General features: G+C 39.5%; 1 protein-coding gene across 2 annotated transcripts in view; it reads left to right on the top strand.

Annotated features, from left to right (window-relative positions):
- Positions 1–23,345, top strand: part of Ak5 (adenylate kinase 5) — a 253,017-nt gene that overhangs the window by 134,239 nt on the left and 95,433 nt on the right. For both annotated transcript variants that reach the window (XM_047529513.1, XM_047529505.1), the window contains exon 8: positions 5,689–5,765. In XM_047529513.1, the coding sequence (XP_047385469.1) occupies positions 5,689–5,765 (77 nt within the window). The remainder of the gene's footprint in view (positions 1–5,688; positions 5,766–23,345) is intronic.

The raw sequence follows: 23,345 nt of genomic DNA, 5'->3' as shown, positions 1-23,345 counted from the left end.
GCATTTTCTTTCTTCTCTGGACACTGGCTTTGCCTCCATGTTGTTTTGTACATGAATTTCTACACAAGCTCCTTAGGACTCTCCTCTATGCCCGATTCCACGGCCTTCATCATTCTCTTATGGAGAGTCACCACCTTCATAGGAATCATTGGCCAAAGCATCTTGGCCACATCAATTTGGTGTGGTCCCAAGCACAGCGGATATGGGGGATTCAGATCTGCGATGCTGCCTTCCATCTAGCATTTTGGTTCAGATATTTCTGCCCTGAGCCCTGCCCTGGGAAATCATGCTAATCAAAGCAGCAGCTGCATACACAGTGCCTACTCATCCTTCAAATCTTGGTCTCAGTCTTGACCTTTCTCCAGAGTTATGACCTCAAAAGGTAAAAAAGTTCTGGGTTATAAAGTACAAGGTAAAACACATAAAAATTTAAACCACCATTTGAAGCAAACTAAGAGTAGCTGCCAAGAATGGCAGAATTATGAGACGGTAGTCTTTCTGAGACCCATCAAGGCACAGATAACTGATGTAAACTCTCCTAATTTTCCAGTGATATTTACAAAAAGTCGGCCTATTGCAGGGAAGATGGAATATTGAGAACTGTGTAGCATCATGTAAACAAGACTACTACTACTCTAAAAAATGCTATGATTCCTGTGCCTTTTAAGTTAATATTTTATTTAGAACATAATTTTTAAAATAACAACAAATCTCTAGCTGCTAGATATCCTTGATTTGCTGATACAGTGGAGTGGAGGAGCTGAGTTATACTGCTCCCTCTTTTTTTTTTTTTTTTTTTTTGTGTGTGTGTGGTACTGGGGATCGAACTCAGGGCCTTGTGCTTGCAAGGCAAGCACTCTACTACCTGAGCTATCTCCCCAGCCCAACTGTTCCCTCTTTATGACCACCCCCCTGGCACCTTGTGGCTCACTAGTGGCATTTCTCCAAGGTAGCTTTGTCCTGCAGTCCTGCAACTATGCTGGCTTCTGAAAACAAGACAAAACAAACCCTTCAGTGACTTTCCTGCAGGCTAGGCACCCGTATTCCTCATGTAGCAGAAAACCCCAACTTCCTAGCTTTCCCACTGTGGAGGAGTATCGCCTCCACCCCTCAACCACACCAGCTTCATGTGGTTCCTTCAATGGCTCCAATACCTTCCTTCTGTAGCTATTTTGCACCTACTCTTCCAGTTGCACAGGAAACCTGTCCTCATTGCATCCCTCCACTCTCCCAACTCTATAGCCTCATCCTTCATCTGACCAGATCCTGGCCTCAGTACAAAGGTGATTTCTTCAAGGAGGCTTCTCAGACACCATCCCAGACTCCTTTAGGACCTTGCATAGTGCCCTGTGCTTTTCCTGCATGATTGTTAGGTACAGGATTTTTTTAACAGCAGTTTCCTTTATTAGAGAATAAGATTTCATGAGGACACAGAGATAGAAAAACAGAGGAGAAAGGTTTGATGCCCAGTGCGAACCTCACAGGAGATGGTACCTAAGGTCTTCCTTTCTAGTTGGCCACCTCAGCTGGGCCACTGTCTAAGCATGGGACTCACAAGCACAACAAGTCTTTGCTCCTGCGCTGAGTGCACCTTTTCCTGCCTCCTGCCTTTTCCCAAGGCTGCCATGAGCTCCATACCTTCAGTTCCATCTGCAGAGTCTGCTCTATGGAGTCCTCCATTAGGACTTCTGGCAGAGCCATCTGATCACATCAATCAACCCCTTATGCCCTACATATTCTTATCTATAAAGAGGAAATATTTGCATTTATTAAAAAAAAATAGCCAGAACTCATCTAGGTTAATTTCAATTCCTAGGTATAGTTCATATTTTATTCAGAGTTGATGGTTGAACTTGCAAGTGGTTGGCTTCAATAGCAACTTTTTATAAAAGGGACTGAGATTTATTTTTTTAAAAAAGGGAATAATAGCACCTACCTCATAGAATTGTTGTGAAGAGTGAATGACTTCTGTGTATCAAAAGCACGTAGCTGCCACACTGAGAAGGCTGTCTATGTGGAAGTATTTTTGCTAAGGACTTGAGGGCTCACAGGAGAGATAACATCTTACACAACTTTCTCTTGCTTTCCTGTATTTTCTCCCTCCCTCTTTTCCTCTCTCCCAACCCCTGTCCTAAAGTGATTGAAATAAGCTACCCCTGTCCCCTTCTCACCTAGAACAGTCTAGCAACACCCAGATCCCTCCAGGAGCTCACTTTCTAGTTCCAAATACTCAGGATATTTTTCCAAATATTATTTTTTCTTTTCCTCAAAGGAATTCTGTCACGAAAGTGTTGCTAACACTTGCCGTGACTGTTGAAATTAGAGTAGGATTCTCGGTGCCTGACGTAGTCAAGCACTTACAGGAGGTACTTAATGTTTGTAGAGCAAGTGAAAGACAGCAAGGTCTGCAAAGGTAAAATGTAAACATCCTTTTCTTCATTCTCATTCAGTGTGTATGCACAGAATGTTTTTAATTTCTAAGCTGTGTTTTTAGATTAAGGAATGAAACACAACCTCCCCATACAGGGCAGTGTACAGTTAATGGAAGTTGGAGTGAGGGAGAGCCTGCTTTCCCAGGAGGACCAGATGGAGTGTTAGAGGGGTTTTATTGACCTACACCTGTCACTGCTCGGAAGCCTGCATCACAGGAGTGCCTCTTTCCATGGCACTCAAACCGGAAGGAGAATTCCTAAAACTTTTGATTGAGAATCCACCAGGAGAAACAAAGTCCATAACATTGTCCCAGGAAGCAATAGTTTAGCCTCTAGTACCTCTAAAGCCAATCTGTCTCATCTTCCACTTAAATATTAAAAATAATATTTCCAAAGACCATACCACATCTAAAACTAGTGACGCTGTCTTCCCTGTGGGGTTCTATATTTCAGCTCAGACCTTTCTATGCTATCTATAGAACAGATATTTTTAAATCTGAAAAGAAATTGAGAAATTCAAAATTGGGAGAAGTGAAAGCCACACTATCACTTTTTCAAAATGTCCTGATTTTTGCTGTCTTTTTTGAGTAACAAGATCATTTGCAGTTGTTTTGTGTGTCAATTTGTCCATTGAAAAAAGGCAAAAATGTGTACATATGTCTGTATTTACCTCCCTGTTCCACTTGCCAAGTAGTGGACTATTATTAAAGGTCCCATTTTGAGCAAACCAAGCAACCGTACTAAAAGAAAAAGAAAGCTTTTCAATCATTATCTGAGTTCCTAATGATATCCTTTGTCTATTGCTTCCTGATATATTAATGCTGCGGTTGCCAGGAGCAACAATGTACCAAGAAATTTTATCCCTTAATGATACAATGAAATTTCTGCTAAAAGCACTTGATTAGGAAAGCCAATCTCTTCTTCCTTATAAGCATGAGTTTTTCTTAAACAAAACAAAAAGAAATCTTTTCATTCTGCTATTGTTGAAGATAATTTCCTAATGAACTTGCTTCAGTATCAAATATTCATATGTGGTATCTGTTAATTGGATTGTTGAAGAGTCCTTCAGGTTGTACTTTTTGAAAACAATTGAAGGAACTGTTTCCAGTTAAATAAAATAAGTAGGACACAGACGCTAAGAGAAGCTATATGTTTAATAAGATTCTGTGCTCAAATCATGTTTCTCATCCATGTGAATCCTTCTAAATAGAGCTGATTTGAAGGTAGTGTTTGAATACACCTACCTACCACCATGTCGCTACTCAGTGGTAGATAACAGCCACACTGTGGAAGGAATTCAGGTTAACTTTAATAATGCTATCAAATAGCAGCCATCCAGAATGGAGCACTGATTGTCATCAACTTGAACAACACTCCTTAATTCCCCTTGTGACCCTACCATTTCCACAGTCACCCCAAGATCCACCTCACTGAGGACTATTCACAGGTCCTCATTTTCTCAGAATGCAGAATAGACAGTATACCCTCCAGGACCTCTCCTGTAAGCACTTGAGTGAAAGGAAATATTTGTAAAGCTATTTGGAGGCAGTGGAGTATGTTAGATGAAATCGGAGCTAACGGCCCTCCCTGCCTTTGATCTCACACACTTTCCGTATTGACCTTTACCAAGTATTTAGCTTCTCTGCATCTCGTTTTCTTCTTTTCTAAAATGACAGAGTGGGATTCTGCGAAGTGTTGGTTCTAAAATATCTATGACATATAATGAAAAAAATATGCATTTTGCTTACAACATCTTTACCACTTTATAACACCTAAGTATAAGCTAACTTGCAGACTGGGCTTTGAGACAGTCTAGTATTTTGTCCCCAAGATATACTTACAAAATTCCTTGAAAAATACCAACACACAATGATAGAAAAATTATATATAATCCCACTAATTTTAACAAGGTATACATAAAAATGGAAGTTTCACACATCATGCTCTAATCTTACTTTGTTGGTACGAAGGGACAAAGTCTTCCCAATGCCAGTCTCGCAACTGCCTCATTAGCAACAGAATTGGCCAGGGCTGTTCTAATGTGACTGACGACTGGCATCAGGAAGAGTTGTTCTGAACACACCTGTGCAACTACACATTGTCAACTCTGCTTCCCATGACTTCTCCAGAATGGCTTGATGGTTCAAGCATCTCCATCTGAGAAAACTTACCTTGTTTTCTAAAAAAATTGAAGATGGAATCAGTGGTGTTGCTGCTTAGACCTTGGTCAGTGTAGTAGACAGTGAGGATAATGATAACAGAGCGAAGAGAAAAGCAGGGTGAGGACTCACCTTGGCTCTTGTTTTGGGAGAGTACCAAGGCAACATCTCTGGGACAGGTCCATGTCTGAGAGGTGTGTGAGGTGCTTGATGATTTGTGAAAAGGCATTTGCACTAAATATATCATACAATCGTCTAACCAGGAATTATTTAGCAAGGACGAATTTACAGTGAAACATGAGACTGATTGTTATTTCACAGGGTACATAATCTTTTAGAACAGCCCTGAATTCTGTCATCCTGGCTGGTAAGGTGAATATATTTTGAGATGATGTATATTTTGAGTTATTAAATGAAAACTATCGATCAGTTGTACTTTGGAAGCACCTTTGTGAAAATCAGTGGTTTAAGTTTGAACCTTGGGAAGAAATGATGTGATTTAATGTAACTTATAGTACCTGGGAGAGCAATCTATCTATTAAAAAATCAAGTTGACCTGTGGTTTTTCTCACCTTCAGGGACTGAGATTTCCCAAAGTCTGGAGGGAAAACATCTCAGGTTTTTCTGGAGTGGGCAAACTCAGCCCTTCTTATTTCTGGAAATCTCTTGCTCTTCTCCCACTCCGTACATGGTGTTCCTTCCACCTTGGTTACTCTTGCTCATCCTGAAGCTATTTCTTCTCCTGGACAAGCCATATTCACCCTGAGAGTTCATGTTCACAGATCAGCTCCTTGTGAAGAAACCCAGCTCCACCACTTCCTCCATTAGTCACACTTGGCTCACTCTTCTTGGTTTCTGAATCTTGCTGTTGACAAATTATTCTCCACAATACTGTCTTCTTCTTAGGGGTGGATGCAATGTCCTCGGTATCCACCTCTTCAATCTCCAGCCCAAACGTAGTGTCTGGCAGATGGGAAACAGCTAGAAATGTTTGTGAATTTAATATAACCCCAGAACAATATGGAAACTTAAAAGGGGATTTCTTGTTTTAGAAACAGACTGCCTCCATTCACTAATTTTTCCTTTCCTAAATTTAGGTTCAAGTGACTTTGATCCTTCAATGATGTTGGACACTGGAGAAATCATTGATACAGGGTCGGATTATGAAGATCAGGTAATATAAATCTAAAAATATTTTTCTATTCAAATGATTTTAGGGGCTGGGATTGTGGCTCAGTGGTAGAGTGCTTACCTAACATGTGTGAGGCACTGGGGTTGATCCTCAGCACCACAAAAAAGTAAATAAATCAAATAAAGGTATTGTTATAAAAATGTTTTTAATATTAACCTTTGTAAATTTTGGGGGGGAAATAGAATTATAAGTCTTCATTTTGTGAAATCCTTATGGGTAACTAATAACATATTTCATGATAAATCATAGTAGCCTACCGTTTTCTTTCACCATTTGGCTCTCTGACCCTCCCTTATCCACAGATCCAAAATTGCAGTTAACTAAGGAAAGGTTTGTGACCAAAAGTTATTTGGAGATAGAAGTAAGGTTCTCTTGCCCAAGAATTTGTCTGCTTCTATCCTTCCCACTAATAAACAGGTAATATGTATGAGAATCAACTATGGACTCAGGACTCTGCTAATGTATTTCTAACCTTTCAAATGGAATAGTGACTGAGGAAAACATGGCCAAAAAGTGAAATATGTGTTCTCTTTGAATAAAACTGAAGAAATTTATCTGGGTCATTTTCTTCTCAGCAGAAGAACTCTCTTTACTGATGTATTTTAATGATCCAAAATAGTTGGCAAATGATCCAACTTCCTAATTAGGCTATTTTTAAAATAGGATAATGTCTGAAACCCGCTCCCACATTAGTGCTCCTTACCAGTGACTGAAAACCAAGTGAATATGTTCTAATGGGGGTTTTTGTTCCCATTTTAAACTAATATGCGTCACAAATAGAGCAAAGAGGTCTGACCAGTGTCCATATATAATGATCAAATGTACATTTGGTATTTCCGGAAACTATTTTTATGAATGTTAAGTTTCTTCCTTATATCACAAAACAAGGATAAAATATTGCTAAGTGCTGTAATATCTACCAAATATTTACAGTAGTTTTTTATATTTATTAAGTATTCACTACATGCACAACATTATGCTGAGTTCCTTATATTATTTCATTAATTCTTCACAGTATTTCTAAAGAGTAGGAATTATTTCTACTTCACAGAAAACTAAAATGAGAAGATTAATTTTGTCGAGGCTACACAAGTAGTTTCACAGTGGGGATATGAACTTTGGGCATATTCCCCAATGCCCATACTCTATTGCCTCCCATCCCAGCCTCCAAAGAGGCTGTTCAGTGATACATTTTTGGAGCCTTTTCAGTTGCTGACTCTTAAAGCCTCAGGAGAAGCAAATGCCAAACAACCACTCACCATTTGCACCTAAAATTATAGACTGCACAAAGAACTGACATATAACAAGATAGGCAGCAACAAATGGGAAGTTTCACACCCCCAGAAGCTAGAAATAACAGAAAAGTCTGAAAGTAATCTTAATATAGGAATATTCAGAATATTCAAAGAAATAAAGGGAAAGTTCAAAACCATGAAACAAGCACACAAAATAGAAAGGAACAGAAAGGAAAAAGGGAAGAAATAGACTACACAACTAGCAAGTTACAGAGTCAGAAATCAAAGTAGGATCTGCCTGCCAACAAAAATCTATTTTCTTTTACCACTCCAGAAGAGCCTTTATCACTGATAATCTATTGCTAATTCTGGTTAACACTTTTTAGTTATCTTTCTTTACATTTACTGCATTTGACCATGTAATCCAGGAGTCACCAAAATTTTTCTTTAAAGAACCAGGTATTAAAATTTTCAGACTTTGCTCACCATTTAGTCTCTATTGTACTTACTCAAACCCTGTCGTTCTTGTGCAAAGCAACCATAAAAATATGCAAACTAACCAGCATGGCTATGTCCCAACAAAAAATTTATGGGTAATGAAACCTGAACTCCACATAATTTTCACATGATTTATTTCAACCTTTAAAATGTAACATTTTCAGCTAAGAGGCTGTACAGAAGTAGGCAGCAGGATGGATTTGACCTGCAGGCTATTAATTCGCTGACCTCTGCCATAAGACATTCCCCGGTTCTTGACATTCTCCTCTCCTTTAGTTTCTAACATTTCTGGAGTCTTTAATACTCTTCTTAGTGCTTCACATTAATTACCTAATTTCCTCAGATAACTCTATAAGTATTTCTGTTGTTATTCCAGTTTTAAATGAGGAAACTGAGGTGCAGAGAAATTAAGCAGCTAATTCAAAGCCATCCAGCTGGCAAGAGGTTCAAACCCAGAGATCTGACTCCAGAGCCAGGATCAGGAAAGACAGACTCAGTTGTGCTGGGGTAGAAAATACAACTCGAAATCTGAGTGCTTTCCTTCAGAGGTCCTTGTACAGATGAGGCCAAAGGGATCACGGATAGGGAAAGGAGCTTGAGGAAGATGCACCTACTCTTAACTGCACATGAGCTCACCTCAGTCAGAGGCACCATCCCTAGTCACTGGCTCTTCCACCATGTGAGGAGCCTGGAAAATGGAGCTTCCTAATTGCCCATTGAGACAGATGGATTTAGTGAACACCAAGTCAGCCTCCACTACAAAGCTCTGCTCTTAACCACAGGCTGCAGCACCTCCTCTCTCCCTCTCTCCACTTTTTTGTTCATTCATTCTTGGCTTCCTTTCTGAACTCTCCATTGGTCCATTATTCAAATGTGGGTGTTCCCCAGCATCCTGGTAGTGGCCCCTTCCTTCCTCACTGCACACATTCTCCTTAGAGAAGCTCAGTCACAGCCATGGTTCCAGCTTCACGTGGAGCTCCTTGGTGAGTTCCTGTCACATCTACCTACTACATAGCACCACTTAGATTTCCCATGTGCATTTCAAACTTAACACGTCCAAAACCGAGCTCACCATCTTCCCCCACAAAATCTGTTCTTCCTTCTGTTTTCTCTATTTCAGTAAATGATACCACCATCCCCCCAGCTGCCCAAGCCAGAAACAAGGGTGTCTTCCTAGCCTCTCTCCCTTCACTCCCTCCATGTGTCAGTTTGGTCAGTTCTGTGCAGGAATTGCTCCAACCCTCTCCAGTTCCAATACCCCTTCCTTGGTTCACACTCTCAGCCTTCCTCCCTAGGACCACAGGGACAACCTTCTAACCAGTCTCCCTGCCCCGGCCTTCTCATCCCTAAGTGATCTTGTGAAAGCAGATTCAGTCATGGCATTCCACTACTTAAAACCCTTCTTGGCTCCTTATTGATTTCAGAATTAAATTAGAATCTCTTAGCATAAATACATGAAAATGTGCAAAGCAGTACCTGACCCCTACATTCCTCTCCAACAGCATCCTTTGCCACACCATCTACAGTTCCTTGAAGCAGGGTATACTTTGCAGTCCCTTCCCTTTCTAGGGAAGCTTCCTCAGCCCCATCACCTGTATCTCAGATAATCCCTACTTGTGCACCATCAGGACCAAGTTTCCCTTGAGGAACCCCTTCTCTTTCTACATGCTTGGTTCCCCTTCTTCAGGGGCCGGGGCATCCTATGTTGTGATATTCTTTTGCAGAACATTGACTGGGCTCTGCTCTGCGCATCATCGGTGCCCGACACACAGCTTGGCATATGGCATAAGCTAATAAATGTCCACTTTTTTGAAAGCTAAGGAAATGAATTCTAGTCCCTTTACTTTACTTGTGACTTGGGGAGGTAACTTACTGAGTCTCTTTTGTACCTCAGTTTCCTCTCCTCGAGAGTGATGACAGTAACCCCACTTAGAAGAACTTCTAGGCAAGGAAGGGATCAGAGTCCTTAGGTAGAACAACTGTTCAGAAACGTAACTCCCTCTCTGCCTTCCTCCAGAACTGACTCAAACTGAACTTTTTAGGCCTCAGTGCTCTTGTGGAGATGACAAAGGCCACCACTTTTTCAGCTAAGTGGATGCTAATTGTCTGAGCACTTCCACTTTCTGGACCCAGATGCAAGGATCTTAGAAGTTGCCACTCTGTCCTAAGAACAAGTAAAAAGCTGAACATGCTGAAAAATCAGCCCTACTTATATCCTTCAGAGAAATAAGGATGTAGGACAGACCTACTACACTAAAACTGAAGAGACAGAGAAGAACATCACAACTTACCTGGACAGAAAGAAACACACAAGCAGAAACTTCATGAGAACCAGTGCCAGGTAGGAAGAAATGAGTAATTATAATTGCTAGAGACTCAGTGTGGATGAGTCTGAGAGCTAAAATCTCCACAGGGACCCAATCTAAGGAAGGCACTCACACCTTTGTGGGAGTCACCTCCAGGAGCTCCATCAGGTGCTCACAGTAAATATCAGAAAAAAATTCCTGTCAATCTTCTGGCAGGGAAAGGAGAAGAAAAGCATGCAGAAATATGCCCAAGCATTCTATTTTTCTTAACAAGACCTGCCTCAAAAGAAACTATTTTACCAGAGCCTAACCTACCTGGAGGAACAGAAATGCCCATCTCCATATCCCGCTAGCCATCCTCTATCACCCAAAAGGATTTTAAAAATGAGAATCACTGGTGAAGTTCACAGTCCAGGTGCACAGGCTGACCAAAAGACTAAGACCAAATGATAGGCCTATAGATTGTCCCTCCCCTCCCCCACTTTACCAGACCATTACAAAATGCTATTTGCTGCAGTTCCTTTTACCCAGTACATCATGTCCATCTATCAATTAAAAATTATAAGGCATACCAAAATGCAACAGAGTTTGAATAGACTGATCAAATATCAGAACCAGAGTCATATATGGCTGGAGTATTGATATTCTCAACCCAGGAATTTCTTTAACTTATAATTAATATGCTACAGGCTTTAATGAAAAAGAAAGTAGACAACATGCAAGGACAGATGGATAATGTAATCAGAGAGATGGAAATTGTAAGAAAGAATCAGAAAGACATACTAGAGATTAAAAAAAAACCCACTGAAATATAAATGAACAATGTCTCTGTTGGGTTATTTAGTCAACTGGATACAGCCAAATAAAGAATCTCTGAACTTGAGGATTTGACAATAGAAACTTCCAAAATTAAAATACAGAGAAAAAAATGAAGAATGGAATATCCAATAATAGTGGAACAATTACAAAAGGTATAATATATGCACAATGGAAATACTGGAAGGAAAAGAAAGAGAAAGGAACAGAAGCAATTTTCAAAACCACAATGCCTGTGAACTTCCACCAAATTAACGACAGACACTAAACTGCAGATCCAGAAAACTTGGAGAATGCCAAGTCAAGGATAAATGCCAAAAACAAAACAAAACTACATCTAGGCATCTCATATTCCAACTGCAGAGTACCAAAGAAAAACATCTTGAAAGAAACTATAGGGGAAAAACACCTTACCTATACAGGAGTGAAAAATGAGTATTACACCTGGCTCCTTCTCAGAAGCCATGCAAACAAAAAGAGAATGGAGTGGAATCTTTAAAGTACTGGGGAGTGGGAACCAACCTAGAATTCTGTACTTCATAACATTGCCCTTGAAAAATAAAGGGAAAGAGAAACTTTCTCAGAGAGACAAGAATTGAGGAATGTATGGCCAGTAGACCTGTCTTAGAAGCAATGTTAAAAGAAACTCTTTAGAGAAAAGGAAAATGACAGTTCAGAAACTGAGATCCTCATGAAGGAAGGAAAACATCTGTTATATTTTGATCTTTAGTAATCCCAAAATCTCATGTGCTAAACAATGCAGAAATGTTCAGAGGTGGTATAATTAGATTATAAGAGCTGTGACCTCACCAGTGGATCAATCCATTTGATGGTTTAATAATTTTAATGGACTACTGGCTGGTAATTGAAAGAAGTAGGTGTGGGCAAGGCTGGAAGGTTAGGCATGGCTGGAAGAAGTAGGTCACTGGGGCACACCCTTGAGGAATTATACCTTGTCCCTGGCTCTCTGTAGACTCTCTTGCTCGCTCTCTCGCTCTCTCACTCTCTCGCCCTCTCTCTCTCTCTCTCTCTCCCTCTCTCTCCCTGCTTCCTAGCTTCCACGAGCTGAGCAGGTTTCCTCCACCATGCCCTTCTGCCATGGTGTTCTGCCTCATCTGGGGCCCAGAGCAATGAAGTTTACCAGATCCCAGACTGAACTTCTGAAACAGTGAACACAAAATAAAGTTTTCTTCCTCTGAGTATTCTTGTCAGGTATTTTGATCACAGTAGCAAGAAGTTAACTAACAACATCAGAGAATGAATAAGTGAAGATAAAATAAAAACTTTCTTTTATTCTTAATGGATCTAACAGCATTTTGTTCAAAATACTAACAAACTATTTAACTATTTATGCTTATATGTATGTAATTCCCTCCCCTGTGTCTTCTTCAGAACCCCACTCCATAAATAGGTATTGCTTTTCCTTTCCCAAGGCTGTCATCCTAAAAGTATCTTTCTCTATTTGCAAATTCTCCACTTTTACTTTGAAGAAAGAAAGAGCTGTCAACAGTGCCAAGTGTCAGAAAGGTCAAGTGTCTTTCTCATCCCTTTCCTTAAACACCAAATTGCATGATAGGTCAACTGCCCTGATCCTAAGTTTCTCACCTCCCATTTTGCCCTATGAGCCAGTTTCATCTCCCAGTTCTTCCAATGTCTGGGGTTGAAGACACGAAGACATTTCTGCTTTCTTAAAACTCTAGATTCCCTTGGCTTATGCCACTTATATGGTCGTTATTTCTTTATTTCTTCCCACCAACATGATTTTCTTCCTCTGTCCTTCCCTATAATGTCATGTTCACCAAGCTCCATCCTAGGTTCTTTTCTTTCACTTTACAACCCTGCATCCATGCCCAGGCTTTCAACTTTATTAATTTACTTATTCATGCCACTAATATGGAGAAATTTTAATGTGCCAGACTCTATATGAAGTGCTGGGACACAATGGTCAGCAAAAGAAAGCACAGTTCCTGCGATCATTCATATCCATAGATACAAATGATAATGGAATAATTGATGAATGTAGTTAAAACCATGGCAGGGTCTTAGAAGAAGAAGTGAATGCTGCGGGGGGTAGGTGTGCCCAGGGAGGTGAGAAGAGGCTTCTCTAAGGCAAGAGATGCTTGAGTTGAGATATGAAAATGTTAGAAGGAGAGGGGACGGGAAGAATGGAGGGAGGAGCTTGGGGTGTTCAAAAGAGGAAATAGCAGTGCGGAAGCGGGAAGAAGCATAGCATCTGACAGAAGGCCAGGGTAGCGGCAGTGCAGGGGGAAGGAGGTGTGAGATGAGCCTGGGCAGGAGGGCTTTGCAGAACTGCAGAGCAGCTTGGGTGTTTTGGCATCTACGAGCAGTGTGTGGGGCTTTACCAGGGGAAAGGCTGGTTTTTTGATTGGAGAAAACAGGACAGTGTGCTGACATAAGAATATTTGCTTTTTAAAAAAGATTGTTCTGAACCAGGTGTGAGCCCAGATACTATTATACTATTTAGGTCACTGAGGCAGGAGGATTACTTGAGCCCAAATTTCAAGGTCAGCAGGGGCAACATAGGAGACCTTGTCTCAAAAAAAAAAAAAAAAAAAAAAGATTGCTCTGCTGCAGTGTTGAGAACATGTTGGAGGAAGGCAAGAATGGATCTAGGAAGTCCATTAGTCCGTAGAAGAGATGACAGATGGTACTTTGCCCTGGAGTGTGGAGGAATGGAGAGAAAGTTCTTGAGAGGCAAAATCCACAGGACTTCATGTTAGAATAGATACAGGAGCTGAGAGGAGTGAACAGTTGAAGATGACTCCTGGCCTTTTAACTTGTACAACTGGGTGGACGATGGTGGCATTCACTGAGGAAGAACACCATGAGAAGGCCAGTTCTGCAAGGAAAGAGCTTGAGTGTAGTTCAGACATGCTGAGTTCAAAGTGCCTTAACACATCCAAGTGGAGAATTCATGTGAGCAATTAAAAACACAGATCTGGCATTCAAAGGAACGATCCAGGCTAGAAATATAGATTTATGAGCCTTTTGAATACATATAAGACTTGAAGCTATAAGTGGAGATGAGAAGGAAAAAGAGCAGAATTGAGAAGAGAACTGGTTCTGTAACTGAGCACTAAGGAAATTCAAAGTCTTGTTAGAGAGGGAAGGCCTCAGGCAGCAAAAAATGCAGAAGAAACCATTAGACAGATGGAGGAAAGTCCGTGGAATGTGGTGTTCCAAAAGATGGTTCTTCACAAAACAGGGAGCATCACTATGAGGAAGAAGGAGACTCAAAAATAGCCATTGTGCATAGAAACGTGGAGGAAATTGTTGACCTTACAAAGAGGTACTGGAGGAGATTTGTTTGTAATGAAGACAAGCAAGTTTAAAACTTATAGGAAGGATTTCCTCATTAGGGAGAAGGAGAATACCAAAGAGAGAGAAACCTCTTCTGAAGGCCATGAGTCCGGGGTCTAAAGCACAGGAAGAGAGGTTGCTAGAGACCAGAAGATGGACCCATGTGGATTCAACAGGAGAGAGGACAGGGTGAGAGCGTGGGTTTGTTTTGTCTGGTGGCAGGAAGCTGAAGGGTCCTTCCAGAGGCAAAGCCATCTGCTGAGGATCTGAGGTGTGAAGACAGAGAAGGACTGATTTGTTGTGGAATGCAGCAGACAGTGAGCTGAGGGAACAGCAGGATTGCCAGGCAGCCAAGAGCGTATTTGACCTCAGTGAGTAGAAGTAGGTTTTGATCAGTAAGTCCTTTTCATTTTTTCTCATCATTTAGCAAAGGTTTACTGGGTGTCCTATAGGTGCCAGACGCACTTGTAGGTTTTAAAGATACTGAATGTGGTGGAACTCCTAATAGGGCACAGAGAAGGGTGGCACAATAACGGAGTTTTACCAATGTGTGCTATAGAGAGGCTGAGCAGAGTGTAAGTAGTGATGGAACAAAGATCCTCAGTAAGAGAGGAAGGGAAGCAGGCAGAAGACAGTTAGGCACAGTGCCCAAAGCAGCAGAACACTGGACTTCTTTAAAAATCTAGCTCTGTGTCACAAATGTGTGCTGCCTCTTTATTAAAAAGAATATTTGATCTTAGAAATCCTGCCAGGATCACTTTAAATCCTGTTGCTTCTTCCTTAAGATCCTCTCTGATAAGTAGAGTAAACATTAATTTCTTGCCACTGAACACCTAAAACTCTTGAGGTTATACCTTAGTAGTTGATTATATTTAATTTTGTACTTCATTATATACTGACTCATATAATTCCCTGTTGTCTCCTACATGCATCTATTATGGGAAAGATGATGGCTATGGAGCCAGATAGGCCTGGTTCAAATTGTAGGCTGTAAGTTTCCTGACCCTTTCAAGTCTGAGTTTCTTCATCTGATAAATGGATGCATCTTGCAGACTATTTGGATCAAAATAGATGATCTGTGTAAAAGCACCTAACATAGTAGAACATCCAGTAAATACTACTTCTTCTTTCGTTTTTTCTCAGGAGGGAGCACGCTATCATGGACTTCCTTTGTGTCCACTGTACTGTGGAGGGACACAGTAGGAATCCAAATAGACTTAGTGAATAAAATCAAAAAGCCACATTCCCCAGCCATAACAGATGATAGTGTTTATTGTGTGGAGTGTGTGAGTGTGTGTGTGTGTGTGTGTGTGTGTGTGTGTTTAACTGAATTTCCATAGTGACATTCAACTTCTAAATCCAGAAATACTACATTTAGGGACTGAGGGTGTAGCCCATTAGTAGAGTGCTTGCCTAGCACGTGCAAAGCACTGTGGGTTTGATTCTCAGCACCACATATAAATAAATAAAACAAAGGTCCATTGACAATTTTAAAAATATTTTTTAAAAAGAAATATTACATTTACCTAAAGCATGTGGTAAGTTGTATTTGTAAGACTGATTTAAAATGATACCATTCCTTCATGGTCCATGCGTGTTTTCCTAGTGACACAGGGGCCTAACGCAGAAGGATTGCAAGTTCGAGCTCAGTCTCAGCAACTTAGTGAGACCCTGTCTCAAAACAAAAATAAGGACTGGGAAGGTAGATCAGTGGTAAAGCGCCCTTGGGTTCAATCCCCAGTAACAAATAAAATAGTACCATTTCCAAAGCAGTATGTTTCAGTGATACAGTACTGATAATAATTTAGGGACTTAGTGAATTGTAGCCAACACACCAAGTCCTGTTCTAAGCGATAAGTCAGGTTTTTGTGGCATGTCCTACAAGGATCAGCTGAAGTTGGGAAGCCAGGTTGACTTTGAGCTCTGCAGGAAGCACTTGTACTTGGTGGAGAAAGCTGCTGATGGCATGTTGAAATGATGAGAGCTGGGACGTTAGAGAGAAACGGAGGTCAGAGGGACGCAAGTCTAGTTTTCCCCAAACACTAAAACAGTAACACCTGCTGCAGATTCAGGCAGTCAGTACTTCCTGACTGTCTTCACTGGCCATGGGGAGTTAGAACTAATTGATTCTGCAAAAAGAAAGACAAATTCCATTTTTAAACCTCATAAAGTAATAAGGATATATTTTCACCATTCTTGACTGCTAAGTCGGGAATGTACTTCATATTTTCAGAGTAAATATTAAACAGTGACATAATATCACTTAGATTGCCAGTTTTGAGCCAGAGATTTAATATATTTCCACACTCTGAAGACATCAAGTAAATACCTTATCACTATGCATGTCAGGCATGCCCCATCACAGAAATATAGGAAAAATCTTTGCAGAAGGAAATGAGAACTGATAGAATTTTTTATTTCAAAGCAGTAGGGTATACTTCACTGGTAAAAATACATGAAGAACTGATCAGAAGAAACTGTTTGCTTTTCTCCTTTCAAAAACCTTATTATTCCTGTCAGACAATTTTATAATTAATTTTATGGGCTCCTGTAACATCTTATTAACCAGAATAACCTTGAATGCCATGTCATTCTGAAAGTAAAATGAAAGTATTTGTGATAACACAATAGTACCACAGCCTAATAAGAAAAGAAAATAGAACTCATGTATGACCCATCATCTTCTGTGTCTCGGAGCCTCAAAAGGCAGGAAACTATTGCTAATGGGAAACCAAATAACCTGGGATTATTATGTGTTTACAGAGGGTGAAAGCTGTGCAAAACCCGAAAACCCAGTCTAATAGCAAACAAGGACTTGCACAGACTTAAATATGGTGGAAAGAGAGGGATGTAATGAAGTCACTCTCTGCTCCTTGGAGGCAGTTACCAAGGAGCAGTTACCACTGTCCACCTGTGACAAATCCCTCTTGTATCTTGTTGGGTTTTGGTCCCACAGTGTGTCCTAATTTTAAAATTTTCTGCAGATCCACATTTTTTATAGGGATTGTGGTTGTGGTTAGATCAAGTGAGACTCCCAAGACTGGGCTCCTGCATAGGTTTGAGTTCCAGTCTCCCAGTTAGTGGCTTTGTGCTATTGATACAATTGCTTCTCTGGCCTCAGTTTCCAGATTTATAAAATGAAGACAATAGTGTGAAGATCAAAGAATTAATTACTATCGAGGCACTCTTTCAAATACAGAGCAGTATACATGTAGTTATACAAACACATAAAGTCTTAATATGATGATTACTGTAAATTCATGATATGCTCATTTGAATTTAGACAGAACATATACTATAGAACAGCTTGATCACTTACAACTTTAAAAGGAATCCCTTAGAAATACATTAAGTAACAACACAAAGATGACAAAAATAATAAAATAGTGCAAGTGAAGAATTTATGAGGGATTCTAGTGTCATCCTGAAAACTGACTCTTCCAGCACTTGTTCCTATTCCTGTGGTAGACATATCACAGGGACTATGACTATTTGTGTGTCTTTCTCCCCCAGTAGATTATACCTATGGACCTGGACAATGTATACTCCATGATAAGTCCTCAACTTCTTGAATAATGACTGACAAATTATAGGAGGGCAATTCAGAAATACTTGCCCCATTAAACAGAATGAAGTCTGATGTTCTATAAACTGTAAACAAAGAACAGGAGGTAAAACAGATTAAGTGGCAAGGATGGTTCTTTTTATATTTACTTGTTTTCAAAGGAGAGTACCTAGGACATTGAAGGACTGAAAAGCAAAAAGTGGTTGAAGGATCTGTAGAAAGGGATAAGAGGTGTATGTGTGTGTGTAACCACCACCATCCAGAAAGATCTAAATACAACCTCCATTTGGCTGCATCAATACCTGAAATCCCACCCCTGGGGAATCTAATGGAGGTTGATATTGTCACTAGACGTTCTTTCCCCATTTTTCAACATTAATTTAACATCGTTTTATCAAATGTAACTCAACTGAACAAAATTTCTATCATCTTAGAACATCATTACTTATATGATCCTTTTTAGCTTTAGATTCACACCAGTAAAAAGCATTGTATTATCAAATATCAAAAATTCATAGGAGTTTCTTTTAAGAGACAACCCTGTTATGGGGTAGAAGCATTTTAGTTATTGTTGGCTGTTGGCCCTGCAGTATGGATACATTCCTTATCATTAAGCAGAGGTGGTAGTTTACAGTGGTTGAGACGGTGGGTTCAGGGGGTCTGACTCCCTGTGTTTGAGTTCTGGTTCTGCCCATTACTAATTATATGACCATGAACTTGCCTGTGTCAAAGTTTTCCTCACCTGCAAACTGAGGATTTTATAAGGATTGAATTAGATAATACAGAACAATAATTAGAACATATTGAGTACCTACTCCAAGTCAGCACACTGCTAAGCACCATACAATTAACAACCCTAACCCTAGCTCCAAGTTGCAGTTCACACTTAGAGATATTAAGCAACTTGTCCCAGGTCACATATCTAGAAGAGTGGCAAAGCTGAGATACAACTCAACTGTATTCCGTACAAATCCTATGCTCCTAACCACCACAATATGTGACCTCCTAATTTAGAAGGTAACTTTCTGACCCTGCATTTGTGAAGAATTTTTAGATCAAGAATCTGGAAGAATAGTAACAATAATAATTGTAATTTCTCCAGTGATTACTATGTTTCAGGCACTATTGTAAGCACTTTATGTGCATTAAACCTTGCAAACAACTTTACGAGGTTTTATCATTATTCCCATTTTATAGATGGAGAAATGAGACCCAGATATGTTCTGTAAGAATTCAAGGTTTCAAACCCAGACAGTCTTACCTCACTGAAACTTTTTCACCCACGACACTATGGTTCTACTTTAGGATACCCTGCGTGGAAGAGTAGACTTTGGAAAACCTGGGAACCAAATTCAGCTCAGGACTCAAAGGAATCCTCGGCTGAGAAGAAATGAGTCAGAGCCCATTAACCTCTTTGATGATTTTTCTAGAACTTCTGGCAAGGTCGGGAATGGGAATGGACCCAGAAGGGAACATATGGGACAGACTTTTGATGTGCACCATGTGATACTGGGTCTGGATTTTTTGTTTGCTTATCTTCTTTAATTTAGAACGTTGATGACTCAGGAGGAATACACGTGGTTCAACAATCGCTCTTTAAAACCACTTTGCTTTTTAATTAATCTTGTCTTGGGGAAACCAACAGGGAATACAACCTAAAACTTGTAGTGTTTTACTCTATGTTCATAATCTTGAAGAAGTAGAAATCAACAGCTTTTATTAAGTGCCCATCCTGTGCCAAGAGGGCTCATGATCTTGTTTAAACTTTACCATGATTCTAGGAGGAAAAACATTATACCCAAGGTCACAGCTAATAATGTCTTTACTCCAAGTTCATCACTTCACAGTAAGCCACATTGCTACTCCAACATTTCTAACAACTACCTTCCCACCAAAGGGGAAAAAAAAAACAATTATAAAAAACTAGATTGTATTTTACTCTAGTGTTGTATTTTACTCTAGATGAATCAAAGGAATTCATCTCTTTGCAGGTTTATAAAATGAGCAAGCCATATACGAATGTCTTAAGATTGTAAGAGATGTCAAGTCTGGGATTGCTTGTCTTTATATAATACACCTCCATTTCCTTGCTATTTTCTTAAATTTAATAACTTTTTCTTATTTATAAAATCAAAACTACATGCTTTGGATAATTTGGAAAATGACAAAAAGTGTAAAGAGGAAAATTAACATTAAATTATGGAGTATTTTCTTGATTGATAGATATTTAATAAAGTTATAATCAGACAGGTAAAGGGAAAAGGTTGCTCAAAGGGTACAAACTTTCAGCTCGAAGAAGTTTTAGTGATCTATTGCACAGAATTGGGACTTCCATAAATAATAATGCACTGTATTTCAAATTTGCTTAAATAGATTTTAATAAATGGTAGGTATGTGAGAAGATGGATTTGTTAATTAGCCTGATTTAATCATTCTACTTCATGAACTTATGTAAAACCATCACCATTGAATATTTACAATTCTTATTTATCAATTTAAAATAAAGTTTTTATGAGTTATAGTCAGATTTTCACTTAACAAAATAGACTTTCCCATGTCAGAGAATAAGTCATTTAATAGCACATTTTGACAGCAGCATAAAATATAATTCTATAGGAATACTATATTTATTTTCATCATTCACCTACTACAATGACCTATTTTTCTTTTCATCCACTCACTGTTTGTCAGTGATCCTACCCTGACATATCATTGCACATAAACTTTTCCTAAATTTTTGATTGTTATTATAGGATTAATAAGGGCAAAGGGTTTAAAGAATAATATTGCAACATTTTTTGCTTCTTTCTAATCAGAAATACCTCAGAAATAAAGCAAGGGGTTTGTTTTTGGTTTTGTTTTTATAGGCTGAAATATTCTAAAGAGAAGATTTTCAGATAAAGCTGCTTGTTTAAATGGTCTGAAATAAGACCTGTCAAGCTAGGTCCAGTTTAGTCCCACATGGTCCAGGAGGCGGTACGTTAAATGCTAGCCTATCTGCAGTCCTCTGATCAGTAAGCTAATCCTCCAACACAGCAGCCACTATGTGACAGGCTAGGTGAGAAGATGCCTCTAGGAGAGCAGCAGTACCTCCCTGCTTTTCCCAGAAAATGAGTTAGCCCCACACTCAGTCCTCCATTCAGAATGTCACTGGGCCCTGCCATGTGCTGGGGCTTCCACTTCCTTCTGGAGACAGTATCATCTAAAATATCCAAGACAACCTGTCATTTCCAAGCACACAGGCTTTCTTAAATACTTTGAGCTTGCTACCAAAACATCACCATTAATCTTCTGGTCTGTTACCTGTATGAGGAAACATGTTTTTACAAGAACAAAAGAAATTTGTAGAAGCAAAACTAGAAAACAGAAGCAAATCAGTTTTCATAAGGTAATTCAGAAGGACTAAAAGCTGTAGAGAATGCTTTACCCACTTCCCAGGTTAAGAAATAAAACATTTCAAATAATCAGAGCTTCCACTTTGCAAATTATTGCATCCACTTTCTAGTCACATTCCTCTGCACCTCCCCAGAGGTTTTCAGTGTTCTGAATCCAGTGTTCACTGATCCCACATCTATTTCTACTGTGTGTATAGGTATGTTTCTAGAAGACAGTTTCCAGGAAAGCAGGCACTTGGTTCACTACTGTGTCACCGACACCTAAAACAATATCCGACTCATGGCAGGTATTCAAGAAATATTTATTGACTGTTAAATAAACAATATATTCATAAGTAACATAAGGGTTTTTCCAGTTTGGGGTCCTTTATAAATTGCCCATGTTGTCCATATTCCTCCTCTGCAACTTGATTTTCTTGTTCAGTCCTTGCTGATCATGTATTTTCACTGCCATGCAGCATTCCAGTGTAAGACTGAACCACTCTGTAGTTATCAGTCCTTCTCACGGTGGTGTTTAGTTGTCTCCGATTTTCTTTTTTTTTTTAAACCAGGGATTGAACCCAGCAGTGCTTAACCATGAAGCCACATCTCCAGCCCTTTTTTATATTTTATCAGAGACAGTCTTGCTGAGTTCCTCAGGGCCTTGCTAAGTTGCTGAGGCTGTCCTTGAACTCATGAACCTCCTGCCTCAGCCTCCTAACCCCCTGGGATTACAGTCATGTGTCACCACACCTAGCCTAGTAGTCTCCAATTTTTAATGCCTTTAGGCATTAAAATGTATGTTCTGATAGTGTCTTCTTGTTAAATTGAGTAAAGAGTTTCTCTACACCACCAGGGGAGAAAGTAGAAGGGGTCTGTGACTCCTGCCTCTGCTACATCTCTGCTGGGTGAATGGGGACTTAAGTAGTGTTCATTCCTCTGGACGTCACCTTACTCACAAGTGAAATGAGGCTCATTGACTAGCTGGTCTTTTCAATGGGTTGGTGCATCTTCAACTTTCCCCAACTCTGCTCACTGAATTGATCCTTTTAAAATATTTACCTGTAATAATTGTATACTGAAGTGCCGGGGTCCTGCCCTAGCAGGGGTCATAGTGGTCACAGGTGATGGAGTAGGCATCGGCGAGGTGGAGAACAAAGCAACACAAACTCAAGGAATGGATGCTAAGTTCTAAATTTTATTTTTCCCAGCCAGCTTTTTATACATTAAAAGTTGACAGTTACACATGTTTTTCCAGAACAGAAAAAGATCACAAGGAAAAATAACAAAAATATCTTGTATAATCATTACTAGACCAGGCAATGAAGTATTCTAATTATTTTTAGTAATTGCTTACTCGTGATAACCTATAACTAAATAATAAGACATATTAATATTGCTTAACTAATCATAAAGGTTAAAGCAAGTTCAGCAGGGTTGAGTAAATGTCAGTTGTGTGGCTACTGCTGTGGTTAATAAGTGCTAGACAGTTTAAGCTAACAATAATATGACATCATCTTCTACTGTGTGAACTTAACATTGAGGAACTTTTTCTCCGGGGGATAGGTGACCTATAATATTTACAGCATTTAGTAAATCCTAATCTTTAAGAAATGGAATATCTTGCACTCTTGTATGTATACTTTCAAACCAGATTATAAGATGTCCTGATCTTACATCTAAATATCTGTGGGAGATAAAGGAGGGTCTAAATTCAGGGGCTTAAGAGGCTCTAAGGATGTCATGGCTTTCCATTAATTAAATAAGCATTGTCATAAGGTGTTTTAACTGTAGAAACTCTATTTTCTTTATTTCTTCTGTTCCTGTTAATCATTCCTGATGGGGTTGGAGTTATTTGCCTACAAACTTCAGGTCATCTGAGAGTAGTCAACAGGGGATCGGCAGCTAGAATCTATTTTTGTATTTTCTCATAACATTCTTGGTTATTCAAAGTTTCATAACAAATGACTAAATCTGAAATCACTGTTCCATTAGAAGTCTGGTTTTTATGTTTTAATCTTGGTTCTGTTAAGACCCCTGTTTTCAGGGAAAACACATAAAATATTAATAGTAAACCTACACATATTAAGCAAGCAAGGAAGGAAAGTCCGCAACCGAATTCCCAATACAATGAGACTTTGCAAACACCTTTATTACTCAGCGGAATCTTTGTCAAACACTGAGGGGAATTGCAGGTGGCGTAACACTGAAGATAATTGGATTTATGAAATTCTGACTTTGAACAGTTATACTACACTTGGTGCATATGCATCAACTCTAAGAAGCAACTTTAGCAAGACTGATGTAGTAGTTAGGAAAGAGCTATAGATGTGTTCTATGTAATCTTTCTGTATTTTTCTAAAGCAGTTTGGTTCCATGGCCCTTTCCTTATAAGTAATGGAAGTTCTTTTCAAACATGGTATGGGAAGGCCCATCTCCCTGACTTC

The sequence above is a fragment of the Sciurus carolinensis genome, chromosome 1, assembly GCF_902686445.1.
Source record: "Sciurus carolinensis chromosome 1, mSciCar1.2, whole genome shotgun sequence".
Lineage (NCBI taxonomy): Eukaryota > Metazoa > Chordata > Mammalia > Rodentia > Sciuridae > Sciurus > Sciurus carolinensis.
This window is presented reverse-complemented; position numbering and strand designations above follow the sequence as displayed.